The 17,143-nt window shown below is 35.9% G+C and overlaps 2 protein-coding genes across 4 annotated transcripts in view; one reads left to right on the top strand and one right to left on the bottom strand.

Moving 5' to 3' along the window:
* MRPL13 (mitochondrial ribosomal protein L13) overlaps positions 1–7,092 on the bottom strand; it is a 33,613-nt gene extending 26,521 nt beyond the window's left edge. The window contains exons 1-2 of one of the 2 annotated variants that reach the window (XM_019717080.2): positions 6,948–7,092; positions 3,452–3,575 (exon numbers count right to left, since the gene is read on the bottom strand). In XM_019717080.2, the coding sequence (XP_019572639.1) occupies positions 3,452–3,575; positions 6,948–6,974 (151 nt within the window). In that variant the 5' untranslated portion in view covers positions 6,975–7,092. Of the gene's footprint in view, positions 1–3,451; positions 3,576–6,896 lie in introns of both variants that reach the window. The other variant, XM_019717173.2, reaches the window with a different exon arrangement.
* A 182-nt stretch (positions 7,093–7,274) lies between these two features.
* The window catches only part of MTBP (MDM2 binding protein), a 67,194-nt gene continuing 57,325 nt past the window's right edge, over positions 7,275–17,143 (top strand). For both annotated transcript variants that reach the window (XM_019716845.2, XM_019716980.2), the window contains exons 1-7: positions 7,275–7,467; positions 8,314–8,394; positions 11,462–11,535; positions 11,634–11,785; positions 13,559–13,617; positions 15,163–15,307; positions 16,326–16,443. In XM_019716845.2, coding sequence (XP_019572404.2) covers positions 7,353–7,467; positions 8,314–8,394; positions 11,462–11,535; positions 11,634–11,785; positions 13,559–13,617; positions 15,163–15,307; positions 16,326–16,443 — 744 coding nt within the window. In that variant the 5' untranslated portion in view covers positions 7,275–7,352. The remainder of the gene's footprint in view (positions 7,468–8,313; positions 8,395–11,461; positions 11,536–11,633; positions 11,786–13,558; positions 13,618–15,162; positions 15,308–16,325; positions 16,444–17,143) is intronic.

Genomic DNA, 17,143 nt, shown 5'->3' with positions numbered 1-17,143 from the left:
TAAAGAATCAACTACCCCCCCACACACACACACCTACACACAAAATAAGGTGTCTTTAAACAAGGCTATGTAATGACTGGTTGACAAAAATGTCACCAGAGGCTCACAGGAAACTAACTATTTCCCCTAGAAGCAATGGCTCGGTGTTCATTAATTCAGCACTCACAGCAACTTTAAAGAAAATAACTACAGTGAATAATGAGCACTGACTGTGCTCATAAAACACCTGTTTAAAAGTGTCGCTCCACAAGATACTCCTGACAAGTATCTATTATGGGCCGGACATCGTACCAAATGCTTGAAAAATAAAGAATAACATGACAAAATCCTTGGATATTCTATACTGACAGATTTCACAGGGTGTGGCCTTATTTTGACATCTTACTGAAATTTTCATTAAGTGAAGGAAAAAGGTTAGAGCAGCAAGTATAAGAAATATGGGAAATCATAAATCCTTGCTCTTGCCCAAATCAAACCATCTGGAATACTCTTCCTCCTCGCTCCACAGATCCAAAAATCTAACTTAGTTTAAATGACGGGGCCCTGGTTAAAAGCAATTTCTTCACTCTCAAAACTGGGATTTGGGAATGGATGCACTCACTCAACAAACACCTCTTGCATGCCAACTATGTGTCAAGCACTGTTACAGGCACTAGGGACGCAGCTGTGGAAAAAACCAGGCAGAGTTCCTTAGGCAGAGTGACCTTAGTGAAGGTAGATGGACAATGAACAAATATTTATGTATAACAAGTCAGGTGGTAATTCTTAAAAAGCCAAGGTAAGGATAGAGAGAGTGAAAGGGCAAGCAGAGGAATCAGGGAAGGCCGCTCTCAGAATATAAATGACTGAGCACAGATCTGACAGATGTGAAGGAGACAGCCATGGAGACATCTGGGAAAGAGCATGCAGGCAGAAGGAGCAAACTGTGAAAAGGGCCTGAGGAAAAAAATGTGCCCAGCAGGCAAGAAAATGGAACAGCAACAGGCTTAAGTAGGTTACTCAAGGTACAGAGAGGTGGGAAATAAACTCACCGAGGGAACAGGACCATATCATGCAGGTCCTTGTAGGGCATTTGGTAGAACTTTGGCTTTTATTCTGAATTTCATTTGGAAAAGGTGACTAGCTGATGTGTGGAGAAAACAGCAAAGGAGGGCAATAGTAGAAGCAGGGAGATCAGGGAGGAGGCTTTTGGAATAATCCAGGATAGAGAGTACAGTGGTTTAAAATTAGAGTAGAAGAGAAAGAACGAGAGGGGGCCAGATATCTGTATCTGTATCTATATATGGAGTTGAACAAAGAGGAGTCAGAGTCACAGATGAAGCAACAGCTTCTACTAGAGCAACTAAAAGAATAGAGATGCTATTAACTGAGGTGGTAAAAACTGGAAGATAAAGGTTGGTTTAGGTAGGGGAAGCCACGAAGTGAGACATCTCCAAATGGACTAATTCTATTGGACATGTCTACTAGACACCCAAGATGTTCTGAGTAGAAATTGGGCTGTGAGTCTGGAATCCAGGGAAAGGGTCAAAACTGGTGATATAAATTTGGGAGCCACGAGCCTAGATTATATTTAGGGAACTAAGACTGTGATCCCATAAGGAATGTGAAGAGGTCCAAGTACTGGGCTCTGCGGCACTCGCGATTTTTAATGAGAGCAAAACGACTGGGAGTTTATAAAGCTGAAGAGAACAAAGGGGACTGAGGAAGAGGAGTTAGCAAGAGGGGAAGAAACAGCAAGAATGGCATCCTAAAAATAAGTGAAGAATGTGTTTTAAGAAGAAAGTTCTCTCCATGAAAATTGGTCCAGACTCTTCAAAAGGTTAATTGCAAGACAAAAATAAGAGAAAGAATATACTAGATTAAAAGACTCGAAAAGGACATAACTAAAGGCAATACAGAAACCTTGGTTGGATCCTAGTCAAGAAAGTAATAACTAAAAACAAATTCTTGGGACTACTAGAGAAATTTGAAATCGCCTTGGACATTGAACTGTATAATTAAATTGTTTATTTCCTTAGGTAGAATAATGGTATTTTGGTTACACAGGAAAATATCTTTATTCTTAGGATGCATATGCTGAAGTATTTGGGGGAGATAATAATGATATCTTCAACTTAATTTCAAATGACTGAATAAAAAAATATATGATAAAATGTTAACAACTGTGTAATCGAAGTGAAAGGTATAAAAAATTCACTGTACTATTTATTATTCACTGAGCATTTCTGAAAATGTGAAAACTTTTCATAATAAAAGTTAGGAAACTGTAAAGGACAAACAACCTGGTAAAAAGAAAAATGGGCAAAAGACAAGCATAGACACAGAAGAGGAAATGATAAAAGGCCAAATAATAAATGATAAAGCGGTAACTCCATTTGTAATAGGAAAATGCAAATTAAAACCATAAAGAGAGCATTTCACATCTATCTGAGTAGTCAAAAGTAAAAAGGATGAAAACACTAAGTGTTACTGAAGGAGAGGAGTGATGGAAACTCTTACAAACTGTTGGCAAGAGACGACATTGGCACAAAGACTACCTAGCTTCCTATGCACCTTTGAACCCAGTAATTCCTGTCTTATTGAGCTTGGAGAAACTGCCACATGAGTGCTGGGAAAAACGTACAAGAATATTCATAGCAATGTTGTTTGTAATGGCAAAAAAATGGAAACAATACAAACATTGAGGACATGGGGATTCAGTTCATTATCATCATTATTCTTGTTAACTTTCTTTAAAATTATCTATCTACCTACCTACCTACCTATTATCTCTGTATATTTCATTTTACAAAATATAAAGTTAAAACTGTGACCAACTGCGACAAATGTTGTTGAGGTCAAGCAAGATGAAGAGTAAGAACTGACACTGGACCCAGCAGATGGGCATTGATGTGCGTAGGTTCAGTGAAGTCGATCAAAACTACTATAATAAACAGACGTCTTCTAGTACGAAAACAACTTTCTTGTTTTGCTTTGGAAAAAAGGTACAGAAAAGCAAATCTATTCATTCAAAACAGTGAAAAGTAAACTTTTCATGCCTACCTAGCTCTATGTATCTTCCTGGGGGAAAGAGCTTTTAGAAGAGAGGGTAAGCTTATTTGCTCATTTTCAAAACCTGTCTATTGAGACGCACATTGCCCCGTGAAGAAACATGTATAGGAGTGAACATTTTAGTCCAAATCAGCATATTTCTGAGAGTGAATGGAGGGGCTACTGATAATTTGATGGGGCAATGGTGTAAAATGGGGTTGTCCCAGGCAAACTGGTCTGTATGGTTTTCCTAGGAATAAGCTAAATTCATGTTAGTGCCCTAGTAGGTTTTTAGCAAATGATGGCATAAGGGATCCTCAGAAAAAAAAGGTCCTTAAAAAGCAGCCCAGTCAAACTTCTTCAAGATTCTATCTGGCATGTAAACTGTGGTTACTAATGACAGGTCTAAAATGATACTCACTCAGTTGATGGTACACAGGTTTATGCAATCCTTGAAGTTTGACTGATGCCATAGCAGCAAGTTTACCAGGGGGCTGCATTTTCGCATCTAAAAGATACCAAACTCGAGCAAAAGTGGCCCATTGCTTGAAAAAAACAGAAGAGGAAATAGAAAATTCTAATTAAAATGGGAATAATTGAGTTTATTTTTATATACCATCACATGTATTCTATAGTTAATGTCAATAATTACTCTGAAAAAAGATTCTATCACTAATCAATTTTTTTGTTTTGTTTTAATTTATATTTCTGCAAAAGGGGAGTCTTTTCTTATTATTCTGCAAAGATTAACACGGTATTTTTTTCCTGCTTGCTTTTCTATTAGCAGTATGGATCAAGTTTTATTAAAAACATTCCAAAGATATATTCTTTTTTACATTATGACATATTTTTTTTGTATCACAATAGAATAGAATCTGGAGTGGTAATGAGAAGCATTTATGAAAGTAGAAGTTGTTTATGAAGGTCTTCAAAAATATTTTGGGATTAGTAGACACATCACATTGAAATATGAGTGGCCAATTAGGAACTGAACACTAGTCAGTTTAATTCCAAGACAGAGTTAAACTGCAGAATGTAGCTGGGAAGGTACAGATGGATGATGCTAAGCAAACTTAAATTTTAAAAAACTGCCTTAGACACCTTTAGGCTGCTTCAGGCATAGACCACTGCCTTTAGGTTCCGGTTAGAGCCTTCAAATTCAAAGAAACTTATAGACCAGAAAGATTTCGACCAGATGCTTTCTCTATTGCATATACACAAACAGCTAAACAATGATGGGAAAAAGTACAACTAGGCTAGCTGGTTTTAAATTTAATCATCACAAAACTCAAATCAGCCTATATATAACACTGCTTACCAATTCTGTTTTACTCCTGTTCTCATTTTTTTAAAATCTATTTCCCCTCACACATCTTTTGTCGGATTTATCCCTATTTTATACATATTTGAGGCCATTGTAAATGATATTGCATTTTTAATTTAAATTCCTGATTGTTTGTTGCTAGTATAGAAATACACCCCATTTTTGTATATTGGTCTTGTATCCTGCAATCTTGCTAAACTTATTTATCAGTTCTAGTAGTTTTTGGTAGATTCTGATTTTTTACATAGATGATCATGTCTTTTGCAAATATAGACAGCTTCTAGCCCATATTCTTTCCCTACCACTTTAAGCATATGAGCTAATAAAAAAATTCAAACAGTGAGGACTCTCCAGGACAATCCCATTCCTTCAATAAATTTAAAGGTAAAAAAGATAGGACTAGGAATCTATTAAGAGAGACTTAAAAAACAGCAAATTGCTGCACTTTGGATCCTAATTCAAAGGAACAAATGGTAAAAATATTATGTATTTACATAATATAGGTAATATATACGAGAAATTGGAAATTTGAACATACTCGATATTTGATGATATTAAAGAACTGCAGTTAATTTTTCATTTAGCTTTGATAAATGATATTGGAATTTTTTTTTTTTAAATCTTAATCTTGTAGAGAACATATTGAAATATTTACTGATGAGGTAACAAATCTGAGATTTACCCCATAAGGGAGGGAAAGAAGTGAATGGGGGTACAGATGAAAGGATATTGGCTATTAGTTTTGTGAAACTGAGTGATAGCTACTTATATATGACTGTAATTTTCCATAATAAAGTTAAAAAAAAAGCAACTCCTGATCTTACTTCGCCACCAGCTACTTCATTTCTTTCCTCTCCTTTCTCTCAAAACTTTTCCAAAGAGTTTTCATTACTCCAATGGTTTCTTCCCCATTCTCTTTTCAACCTATTACCTACTCCAACCTGACTTTTGTCTTCCAACACCCATCACCATCACTCTACAGGCTGTCAAAATTACTTTGACCTTCATGTTACTAAAACTATTAGTCAATTCTAAGTTGACCATTCCCCTCTCCTGGTATTCTTTCTTCACTTGATTTCCAGGACACCACCGTGTGTTGTTTTTTTCCCCTACCTTTCTGGTTCTCCACCTGTCTCTGGCCTCTGAAATGTTGAAATGTCTCAGAATTCAGTTCTTGGTCCTCTCTTCTCTACACTCACTTCCTCAAAGACTTTATCCAGACCTATACCTTTAAATGCTATTTGTATGCTTATGAGTCCCAAATTTACAGCTCTAACCCGTACCACCTTCCTGAACTCTACGCTTACCGTGTTTCCCCGAAAATAAGACCTAGCCGGACAATCAGCTCTAATGTGCCTTTTGGAGCAAAAATTAATATAAGACCCAGTATTATAATATTATATTATGTTATATTATATTATGCTATATAAGACCTGGTCTTATAGTAAAATAAAACCAGGTGTTATGTTATGTTTGTTATGTTATGTAAGACCTGGTCTTAGATAATGGTAAAATAAGACTGGGTCTTATATTAATTTTTGCTCCAAAAGACGCATTAGAGCTGATTGTCCAGCTAGGTCTTATTTTCGGGAAAACACGGTAAATCCAATTGCCCTCTTAACATTTGCATTACATTGCTTCTTAAACCAAATATAGCAAAAGGCTAGTTAATTCCCCAAACTACTGCAGACCAATACTTTTAGTAAAAACATAAAAAAAATTAAAATTGTGCCACAGTGCCAAATTGGCATATAAATTTTTAAATGTTTAATTTTAATTCCTGTATTTACCTAATCAGGGACAGGTAAGAAACAGCGCAGGGAAGGAATCACACTTGGTAAGGAACTGGGCTTAGAGGCATCTTAAACCGATATACAAAACTGAACTGCTCTTCCACCTGAATCCTGCTTCAATCTCAGGCTTCCCCATCTCGGATGATAGCACATCCTTCCAGTTGTTGAAACAAAAACGTCGGAGTAATCCTTGTTTCTTCTTTTGCTGTTGTGCCACATGCAACCCTTAAGGAAATCCTACTGGCTCCACCTTTAAAGGGCACCCGACCACTTTTCAACACTACAGCGCTACTTACCCTGGTTTGTGCCACCACCATGGCTAATAACCTCCAAACGGATTCTTTGCTTCTACCCACGACCAATCCCCACCTCTAAGCAGTCTATTTTCAACTCGGCAGCCAGAGTGCTCCCTTTACCACCTAAATGAGATCATGACACTTCTTGGCTCAAAAACCTCCAACAGGTCCTCATTTTACTCAGTAAAAATCAAATTCTTACAATGATCTACACTGACCTATGTGATCCATCTTATTACCTTTCCGACCTTCTCTCATAATACTCTTTCCGGGGAGTGGGCTGGGAATATGAACAGGACTGACTTAAAAAAAAAGGACGAGTACAGAGAACGACAGCCAAGTGGTGGCAAGAAATCACGACCCCCTTTTTTGTGCTTTCCTGAGGCATCTCCTCGCCCTAGGATTCAGCTTTCCTGCCGACTCAGCTTTACTAACCCCCCCGGAGCCACTGACCTCCTTCTGCCAGTGTAATGAATCCCATTAAGCAACAGAGTCCGAGCTCACCTGAGGCGCTCTAGAGAAACTCGACATGTTTCTCCACCACCAGCAGGACCGTCCTCCTTCCTCCAGTATCTAAGTTCAGTCCGGAGCATCACGGGTCCGGCGGGAAACACATATAACCAAGCATGACAGTTCCTAGGCCGGCCAGCACTTGTCTGCCTTCTCGCTTTTCCTGGGTCCCCTCTAATCTTCCCACGGTCGCAATTTCGTCATGAAGAAGGAAATAATGCGGTTATTGAGAGAATGACTCCCGAAATTTACCCTCTTGCTAGAAAAGCTGCGGAAAACCAACGGAGGACACACAGTTTCCAGCCGACCTACGTAGACGGGAACCGGAAGTGCATCAGCAGCGCGCGGCTGTTTTGATGTGAAATTCCAGACCTGAAACTGGGGCTCAGCTCCGAGGAGATGGATCGGTACCTGCTCCTTGTGATCTGTAGGGAAGGAAAAGTCTCGTCCGCTGTGGGAGGGGAGGCGGAGCACCTGCCAGGGGCGTCTGTTGAGGGTACCGAGAAGCAGCCAGGTAAGTGCTGCGCTGGGAGAGCGGGAACAGCTTGCGGGGAGGAGAAGAAATTTGAATTTGTGAACTAGTTTTGCTGGAGAGGGACCGATATCGAGTTGTCCCAGGGAACTGCGACTCTGGCTGGGATCGACTGGAGAAGGGCGGAGATGTGTCATGGATCTTCGTCGAAGCATGGGGACACATTTGTGGATGCAAGATTCCAGCGCTCAGAAGTTTTTGGCACAGTAAAAATGTAATTGAATACATTCTCCGTGCCTTCGTAATGGAATTTCTGTTTTTTTGAAAATATATACATTCGGTAGGTATTTCTGCCTCCTGTGTTGCAAATGCGGGTAATATAAAAAGGAACAAGATGGAAGAGGGTCTAAGTTTCCCGGGTTTACATCCTAAAGGGAAGAGACACCCCACACATAAGTTAAAAAAAAAAAAAAAAAAAAAGATAAATTTAAAACAATTTTAACCGTTTGAAATTGCACTGCTTTTTGATGCTCCTGTCTAGACTCTGTATTGCATTTTATTTATTTGTTTGTTTTGATTGAGCAGGCATATTGAGGAGGAAGTGTGTGTGGTTGTATTAATATGTAGGGTATTGTGACAGGGTTTCTCTTCCCGGCTTGAAATGAATTATTTTGAGGGAATTTTAGATTAAACTGGCTGGCATGCATAAATCGGGAGCTTTTCCTACTTTGTCAGCTTGCTTTAGATTTATTATATCAAAACTTGAAAGGAGCATAGTTCTTTTATGTACAACATACTGTTCTTGAGAGTCTCTGGTTATGAAATTAGAGTAGCCCTAGATTATGTAACTCTTGAGCCCATTGAGTTAATCTGTTTTTTCTTTTTCAGACTTAACAGCAGCAAGTGTTTATCAGCTCCTGAAAAGAAGCATTAGTGCTTCAACTAATCCAGAAGATAGTACTTTCCCTGGTAAGTGTAACGTAAACCTCTCTTTTCCTTAGCACAACATTTGTATTGGAAATAAATTAATTTGATCATTTAGATGTACAAGAAATACTTGTTGACTGTATACAAGTCACTGGACTAGGGAGGTAACTAAAGAAACACAAAACAGAAAAAGTTACTGTCCCTTTCATCCTGATGCTTGAATGTCATAAAATTCTTATGACATTATTTCAAGTTCCGAGCTTGAGTTTTATTCCCTTTATGAAATTTTCTTGCCCATTTTTAGCAAGTAGAAAGTAGAGTAGTGTGGCATTATAAGGGGGATTAGGATTTTGTCCTGAGTGCAAATACTCATACATTATTAAATCTCTTGCAACCATTTCCTTGAGTTCCTTTAATGCAAAAGTTTTTTACCAGCATCATCTTCTCTGGGACATTTTTTTCCTTTTTGTCACAATGTTTTTTATCACAGCATCTATTTCTAGAATCCATTTACCTTAGAGTTGAATATCACTTTCAGTGTCATCACTTTTTGATTTTTTGTCATGCATTCATCTTCTTTTTTCTTTTGCCAATTCCCTCTTTCTATTATCCATTTTTGTAAAGTAACACATGGATTTATCACTGGGAGACAATAGGCAAGACAATTACATCTTTTGCCATCTGTGTGTGAACTGAATGACGTGTAGTGACCAATGGGCAATGAACTTTGAAAGTAGTAATGTGTTGGTCACTGACCATGATACATAATCTTTTATTTATGTAGCAAATTTGTGATCTGAGAACCTAGCAGTGACGTTTTACTTTATGCAGTTACAGTTAATTAATAAAGCTTGGTAACTGGAATTTCAGCACTGGTTTGTTTGTTTTTTGGTGGGGGGAGGAGATTGGTTTTAGTTAAACCATGGTAACTGAGATAGATGCATATCAGAATCATGCAAAGAGAGACCTGCCTGTATTGAATTTTCTACCATGCTAGGAAATTATCACTTTCAGTAAAATGGCAAGTCTGAGGAACTGGAAGTACAAATATGACTATAATTGAGGTAAAGCTGGAGAGGTAGGCGTAGCTATGTAGAGGACTTTGTAAATTGTGTCAGGGTGGACTTTTTCCTAGTGGTAATCAGCCATCAAAGGCTTTCATGAAGGAAGAGATGCGGGTGTCTGTGCTATTAAAGTATTCTGGCTACAGGATAGTAGACAGATTAGAAGAAAGTATAATATGAGGCAGTTGCTGCAGAAGACCATCTAAGAAATGAGAGGGGCAACCAGGGTGGAGGAAAATGGATAGATCCGAAGGAAATTATGAAGGTAGAATCTGCCTAACTTAATATTGAGTTGATGTGATTTAGGAGAAGGGAAGAGTGAGAAAGGAATGAAGAATGACTAGATTTCTGGCTTGGGTAATAGTATGATGGTGGTATTTAGTGAGAGAAGACAGTTACAGTCTCAGAGAGTAAGACACGTTCAGTTTAAAATGTGATTAGTTGCCGTTTAGGATGTCAAAGTGGGAATGGTTTGTAAAAATTGGATACATGTATCTGGAAGTCAAAAGGCAGAGTAGGGCTGGAGATACAGATTATAGAATCATCAATATATAGACGTCAGTTCAAGCCATGAAAAAGGATGGGATTGTTTATGGATAGTGAGAAGAGCAGAAAATCTTGACCTGAATCCCAGTATTTAAAGGAACTAAATCCAATATTTAAAGGAACCAGTTTGTAAAGGAATGAAAAGGAACAGCTGGAAAGATAGGTTCCATACAAGCCAAGGGTTTTAAGGAGAAAGTAGTCACCTGTGTCTTGGATTCCTTTCTTACTCTTAGATTAAGAGGTCAAGTAACAACAGAACTAAAAAGTGTCTGTTAGATTTAGTAACCTGTCGTTGGTGACTTTGGTGAGTGTAGGTCAGTGACATGTTGGAAAGAAAAAGACAGACTGAAATAGATTTGGAGGGGAGTAGAAAAGGTAATGATGAAATCAAGCAGTCAAGTGTAGAAAGCGCTTTCAGAAAGTTTATGCTTGAAGAAGAGTAAAGAAAGAGCTATAGTAGTAACTGGAAAGGGAGGTGAATTTGAAGGAGATCCTTTTAAAAAAAATAAGTTGAGAAACACTTGTTCAAATATAAATGCTACTGGGAAGAAACTGACAGAGGGGGGAGAGATTAAAGCTGCAAGAAAGATGGTATAATCAGTGGCCTGAGCTCTCAACATAAGTGTGAAGGAGAACCGTGCATTGGAAGGGCAGTGCCTCTTACGTGTTTCACAGGAAGGAAAGAGGAAAGGCTTAATGGGAATGCAAGTCGGGTCATGTGTTTGCTGATGGGATGTTATGGGAGTTATTCCCTAACGGTTTCTATTTTCTTAAGGAAGTAAGTGGTCAAGTCCTCTGCTGAGATTGTTGGCAGAAAGTGGTAATAGGCACTTAGCACCTTTCCTAGCTTCCATGAGTTAAGCCTCGTTTACCCCATTTCTCCTGCTCCCTCTTTTGAATCTAATTTCTATGCAAAGCTCTAAATTCTTCATGATTCGTCTGACACACACCCTGGGGTAACCTTTAACTTCATATCCTTGTGTGATATTCCAGTCTCCAAGAAGAGTATCTTTCCGATCTTAGGCTATAGTTACTCCTTAACTCCTCCCTTTCTTGCCAGGACAAACCAGACCTTCACTGTCTTTCAAAACAGAATCCTTTTCACTAAAAGGACTTGCACAGTTTTGTGTGACTCAGTAGTAATTGAGTGGGTATATTTTTCAACGTCTTTATGGTAGATTTTAGTGTTTGAAATGAGGATTAAAACAATAAAATGGATTTTCAACTGTGATGAACTAGACCAAGGTATTCATGGCTAGTGAATCATTTTGCTCTTTAGGCAGATTTTTCTGTTTGGATTTTCAGTAGAGATTCTATAAAGGTCATATATATATGTGTGTGTGTATATATATATATATATGATCTTTATATACTATGTATATAACTGGCTGAACTATATAATATGTATCAAAATTATATAATTCTCTAAGTGTACATGCTATATCATCTGCTTATTTTTGATATGCCTTTCTTCTAATAAGTGTGATTTTGTTTTCAAGCCTGTTCAGTGGGCGGTATACCTGGGTCCAAGAAGTGGTTCTTTGCAGTACAGGCCATATGTGGATTTTATCAGGTAATATAAATGAAATAAAAATAGTCATTAGTGAATGTCTTTGTTAATATAAATAATTCCATGAGCCCATCATTTAATGCAATCTTTTGATATATTAGTTTTGTAGTTCTGACTGGGAAGAGATACATTTTGGTGTGGAAAAAGATGAAATTGAAGATATTCTTCAATCAAATATCGAAGAATGTTTGAGTGCTATTGAGTGTTTTGAGGAAGAAGATAGTAATAGCAAGGAGTCATTATCTTTGGCTGAGTATGTTTATATGTTTTTTATTATATTTTTAACATGTTTGACATTAGATAGCGTTTTAGCTATGAGAATGAAGATTAGATATTTTAGCAGCTACGATAAGGAAATTTTAGTTCATTGAAATTTTCAGCTCTTCATTTTGGAAGACATTAGGCAGTTTGGCCTTTTCTTTGAATAAAAATGTTTAAAATGCAAAAATTGATATCAGAAAATGTTTAGCTTCTTAAGCTTACATAACTGCAAGAGTCATAAAAAGATATTTTAATTAATATGTCACTGTCTTGAAGATAAATTCTGTCTGATTTGTTTTTTAAGAGGTTGAATAGAAACTTTATTTAAGGTTAATAATTGGCATTCAAACCAAAGTATTTTCATTTTGCAATTTGAAGCTGAAGTGATTGCTATATGATTTCTTCAATTCATATATACACATATGTATGTATCTTCAACATTTCAGACACCTTTAAAATTTATAAAGAGTTTTTGAGGGTTACATGGATGATTGAGTTCACTTTTAGGTTTTTTTGAATTATGGTACAATGTATAAGTTGATTCAGGTGACATCAATTGTAATAATTTTTTTTCTCTATGAAATATTTCATCTCTGACTCATAATTAATAGTCTTCTATAATATTTCATTACAAAAAAAACGACTTGTTTATTTTATTTACTGTATTTCCCCGAAAATAAGACCAACCGGAAAATAAACCCTAGCGTGATTTTTCAGGATGACATCCCCTGAACATAAGCCCTAATGTGTCTTTTGGAGCAAAAATGAATATAAGACCCAGTCTTATTTTGGGGGAAACACAGTAGTAATCATATATCTATAAATTACTAAAAACGTAAAAAAAAAATTCAATTTTCCTATTTTTAAATCATATTTGTTTGTATTGATTTATATAGGGAGACATGGTAGAAATGTGAAAAAAGCATTTGAGCCAGGGTTAGTAGAGGTGGTCTCTAGTTATAAGATCTTGGACCAGTCACTTAATTTCTCTGGTTCTTTGTTTTCTCATCTATGTAGTTGTTGAGATCCTTTTAGATGATTTGTGAGGTGCTTTCCAGCCTTAGAGCTCTTACTATTTTATGTTTTCCCACCACTATTAAAAGATGAGGAGTGTAAAAGTAAATATTTCCAGGAAGTGATCTAATAATTATTTCCACAAGAGGGAGCTTGAAAACTACTTTACCATAGGATGCCTTAAGTTGTTTAGACAATGGTGTTTTTATACTAAATGATTTAAGTATCTTTATGCTATATAATAAACTACTTCGAGAAAAAAAATTCATCATATAGATAAAAGTAATAGATTTTGAAGAATTGGAGAAGAGCATCGTATTTTCCAGTCAGAACTGTTATATGCTCTTCAGAGAAAAATAGTGTCTTTATTAAACACTTAGCAATGCCTTTTAAGGATTCAGAAAAATACTTAGTCTGTTAGTTATGATTTATATTTAATATACTAGACATGATTTAGAAAGGTTTTCTCTGTTGTTGCTGTTTGTTTTGGGGTATAGCTGAGAACTTGAACTAAGGGTTTGACTCCTAGCTTCCATACCTACTAATTATGTAATTTTAGGAAAATTATTTAAAGTGGGGACTCTAATAGTGTGATAGTAGTACTATCATGGGATTGTCGTGGGGATCAAATGAGATAGTGCCTTTAACATACATATTGGATCTGGCACGTAGATCCATTAATGTTATCTTCATGATTACATGCAATGTGTCTGTTTGTTCATTTGTTTTCTAATTTACCCTTTTCTTTTAGTCTATATGAAGAATCTGCGGAAAATTTGCATCAGTTATCAGACAAACTTCCTGCTCCTGGTAATATTTGAAGGCTGCTTTCAATAACTTGTATTGTATCTTACACTTTTCTGTGAATGACTGACAAATTCAGTCTTCATGCTTGGGTTGTCACTTTTAACTTTGAAATTCAGGATGAAAAAGAATGTCTTAATTGAAGTTGATACAAAATGCAGTTCACTACTTTAATAAAGTACATTATGGAGATATGACAGTTCTCTTAATTGTTTTTATGTAATGAGGCAAAAATCAGAACTTAGAAAACTAAATATCCATTTGTTTCCTTATTTAGTTATTACTGAAGAAGACTCTTTCCACTACATACCAGCGTTTTCCAGAGTATGTTCTGTAGAACGCTAGTCCCATGAATAACTTCTGGAAAAAGAAGTTCTTTAACCTAGATAATTTGGGTAACATTCTTTTAGCCTGTGACGTCACTGTACACATTGTCAAATATAATGGTGCAATAAAAGAAACCCCTTACTCAGCCTTTTTTTACAGAACCCATTTTTTGCCCTGTAACGGAAAGCATATTTTATGAATACTGCATCATACCAGTCTTAAAACAGTTTCTTGTCTTAAATTCATCTTTCTGTGTGTTAATCAAGTTGGTAGCATCTAAAGCTTGATATAATTTGGCATCCACAAATACTTTCCAAGAGCGTTCTTTGAATATTTTCATTATTGGAGGTCACTCATTAAACAGGTATTTGTTGTGTCTGCGGTCTGCCATGCGTTGGACTAGGAGCTGAGGCATATAGTGATGAGTAAGGCATATGTAATACCATAAAGGACTTTGTAGTTCACAGTGTAATTCTTATATTCAGGATCATAAATTAATGTAAAAGAGCCCACCTGGAAATAACAATACATAGAGAAAAATATATCCGTTTTTTAAAATATATGTGTCAAGTTCAAAATACATACTGAAATATACCGTTGCCATTTTGGCAAATTATAATACTTCTATTATCACATTTTTATTTGGTTTCTGTTTCATTTTGATTGTTCTGGTTCTTCAGTGAATTTATAATTTTATAAAATTTAAAGTTTGATGACTTTATCCTTTCTCAGGAACCAGTGATATCAGTATAATTGGGTTTTCTGAGTGTTTGTGCTTTAAAAAGAGAAATAATTTATTTGAACATTACAATTTTATACTAATTCAGTCCCTTTTGTATAACAAAGGTAAGTTTAGAGAAATAATGAAGTTGCACAGGTTTTTTTTTTCCTCTGTTCAGTACAATAGCCTTGATGAGCTCACGAACAATGTGTATAACTAACCACGGGTGCATAATTGACAAGTAATTGTGATCTAGTTAATTGTTTTCTAGCGTATGCTCGCTATTTCAAAAAAACATGGCTTTAAATCAAATGATGAACATCTAAACATTTGGAGCTCCTAAAGATGTGTATTGTTTTGAAGAATTTCAAAAATTTAAGTTAAAATTCTCCTTTATCTTCTAGATAAGCATAGCATTCAATTGTTCAGGGTACTACTTTGAGACATTTCAAACCTAACGGTAAAAAAAAAAAAATTACAAAAATGCCTTTTTCTCTTTCTAGGTAGAGCAATGATAGATATAATACTATTGCCCTCGGACAAGGATCCTCCTAAATTAAAAGACTGTTTACCTACTATTGGAGCCTTAAAACATTTAAAAGAATGGTATTCAGCAAAAATTACTATTGCAGGAAATCGTTGTGAAATGTAAGCAATCTTTGTTCATATTTGATTACTGCCTTTGTCTGGTTTTATAATTAACATGCTATCCTGTTTTTAATAGACCTGGCATTTGAAAAATTTAATGTGACAAAGATAGTTTTTTTATATTACGCTGTGATTGGAGATTTATCTGTTGAGAGGAATCTAGGGTTTTCTTACATTTCTGAGATGTTGGAGTTTTTAGTAAATACTATCAATGCTGTTTTATAATTAGTATTGAGTGTTAATTTTCCAAACACAACGTGTGCTTTTCAAAGGGCTTGCATTTTCCATGGAGCACGCTGATGAATGCCGTGGGTACATGGCTACACTGGATTTCTCATGTCATATTTGTTTTATGTGCCAATGTAGAAATAAATATATACTGTTGTGTTTGATGACATTTTGATAAGGATCAACTGTTTATTATAGTTTGATTCTTAAATAAGTATTCAAATTGTATTTATTAACTTAATGGTTTTTTTTTCATTCAACAAGTGTTGATTGAGCACTCACTTTATGCTGAGCTAAGCAGTAGATATTGGTGAGTTAAGAAAGTGAGATTTGATCTTTTTCATTGCAGTGAGGGGGAAATAAGAATGCTAATAGCCATGATAGTCTGTGATAAGTGCACATGGAATTTCATACAGAGATGTATAGGAACAATTTAGGAGGTCAGTCCTCCTTTTTCAGATCAGGGACCAGCACTGAGTCTGTGTGTTGTGTGTGTGTGTGTGTGTGTACATCTGGCACGTTTAAGCCAATACATAATAAGAGGAAAGTCTATTTCTTTGTCTGTAGTGTTAAAGGTAATTTGCTCCGAATTCATGGGCATGTTGGGGTTAAATGAACATGTGATAGCAAGTTACTCAGAGGCTGGGTATTCCGTAACATTTTCAAAAGTAGGTAAAGCAGCAATGTAAACTTTATATTTTTGCCTGTTAGGCTTGTAGTTAACTATAAGCATTAAATCTAAGTAAAATATACAACCCTGTATTTAATTACCCTAATCTTCTATTTATAGAAGTTGTCAGAAAATTGCAGAATACCTTTCTGCTAATATTGTATCTTTAGAAGATTTTGCAAGTGCTATTGACTCAAAGGAGTTATGGAGGGGTAAGATCCAGCTATGGGAAAGAAAGGTAAGTGGATTTCCAATTATCATAGTTTCCAAAGCAGGCCTTGCAACTTTATTTACAACACAGGTAGTTTAAATGAATGTTAATGAAAATGCACCGTATATAAATGTTTTAGAATAGCATAGAACTTTCCGTGATAATGGTAGTGTTCTTTACTAATACAGTAGCCCACTAGCATTGCGACTGAGCACTTTACATGTGACTATTTCAACAAAAGAACTGAATTTTTAACTTTAAATTTAAGTAGTCACTGTGATGATGTTTTGGACACTGCAGTTCTAGAATGCAACATTCTTTTAAAATATAGATTTCACGTTAGTTGAGTTCACGTGGTTTATCCAAGCTGCTTTATTTTATTGCATGCGTAGAAAAACTGCTTAGAATGTATTTTCTCACTTGTAATACCATGTTAGGTGAACTCTGTCCTCTACTAACTCATTCTTTGATTTTGAACGATTTTTCTTTTTTTTTTTTTAACCTTCCTAGATTCCAGATTTCTCAAGTACAAGATGAGAATATTAGATTAGTTGGACCCCTCTAATCTTACATTTCTATGAAGTTCCAATTCTATTTGTTATCTCTTACTGTGAATGAATGTTTGGTCATTTTTATAAGTTGTGTCTGTGTTGAAATGAGTGCTCTTAGTAGTTCATGTACTTTTGTATGTAGGCAAAACTAAAACCAAGTTTCTTAATACTTGTTC

This window comes from Rhinolophus sinicus, linkage group LG12, assembly GCF_036562045.2.
Source record: "Rhinolophus sinicus isolate RSC01 linkage group LG12, ASM3656204v1, whole genome shotgun sequence".
In the NCBI taxonomy this organism is placed as follows: domain Eukaryota; kingdom Metazoa; phylum Chordata; class Mammalia; order Chiroptera; family Rhinolophidae; genus Rhinolophus; species Rhinolophus sinicus.
This window is presented reverse-complemented; position numbering and strand designations above follow the sequence as displayed.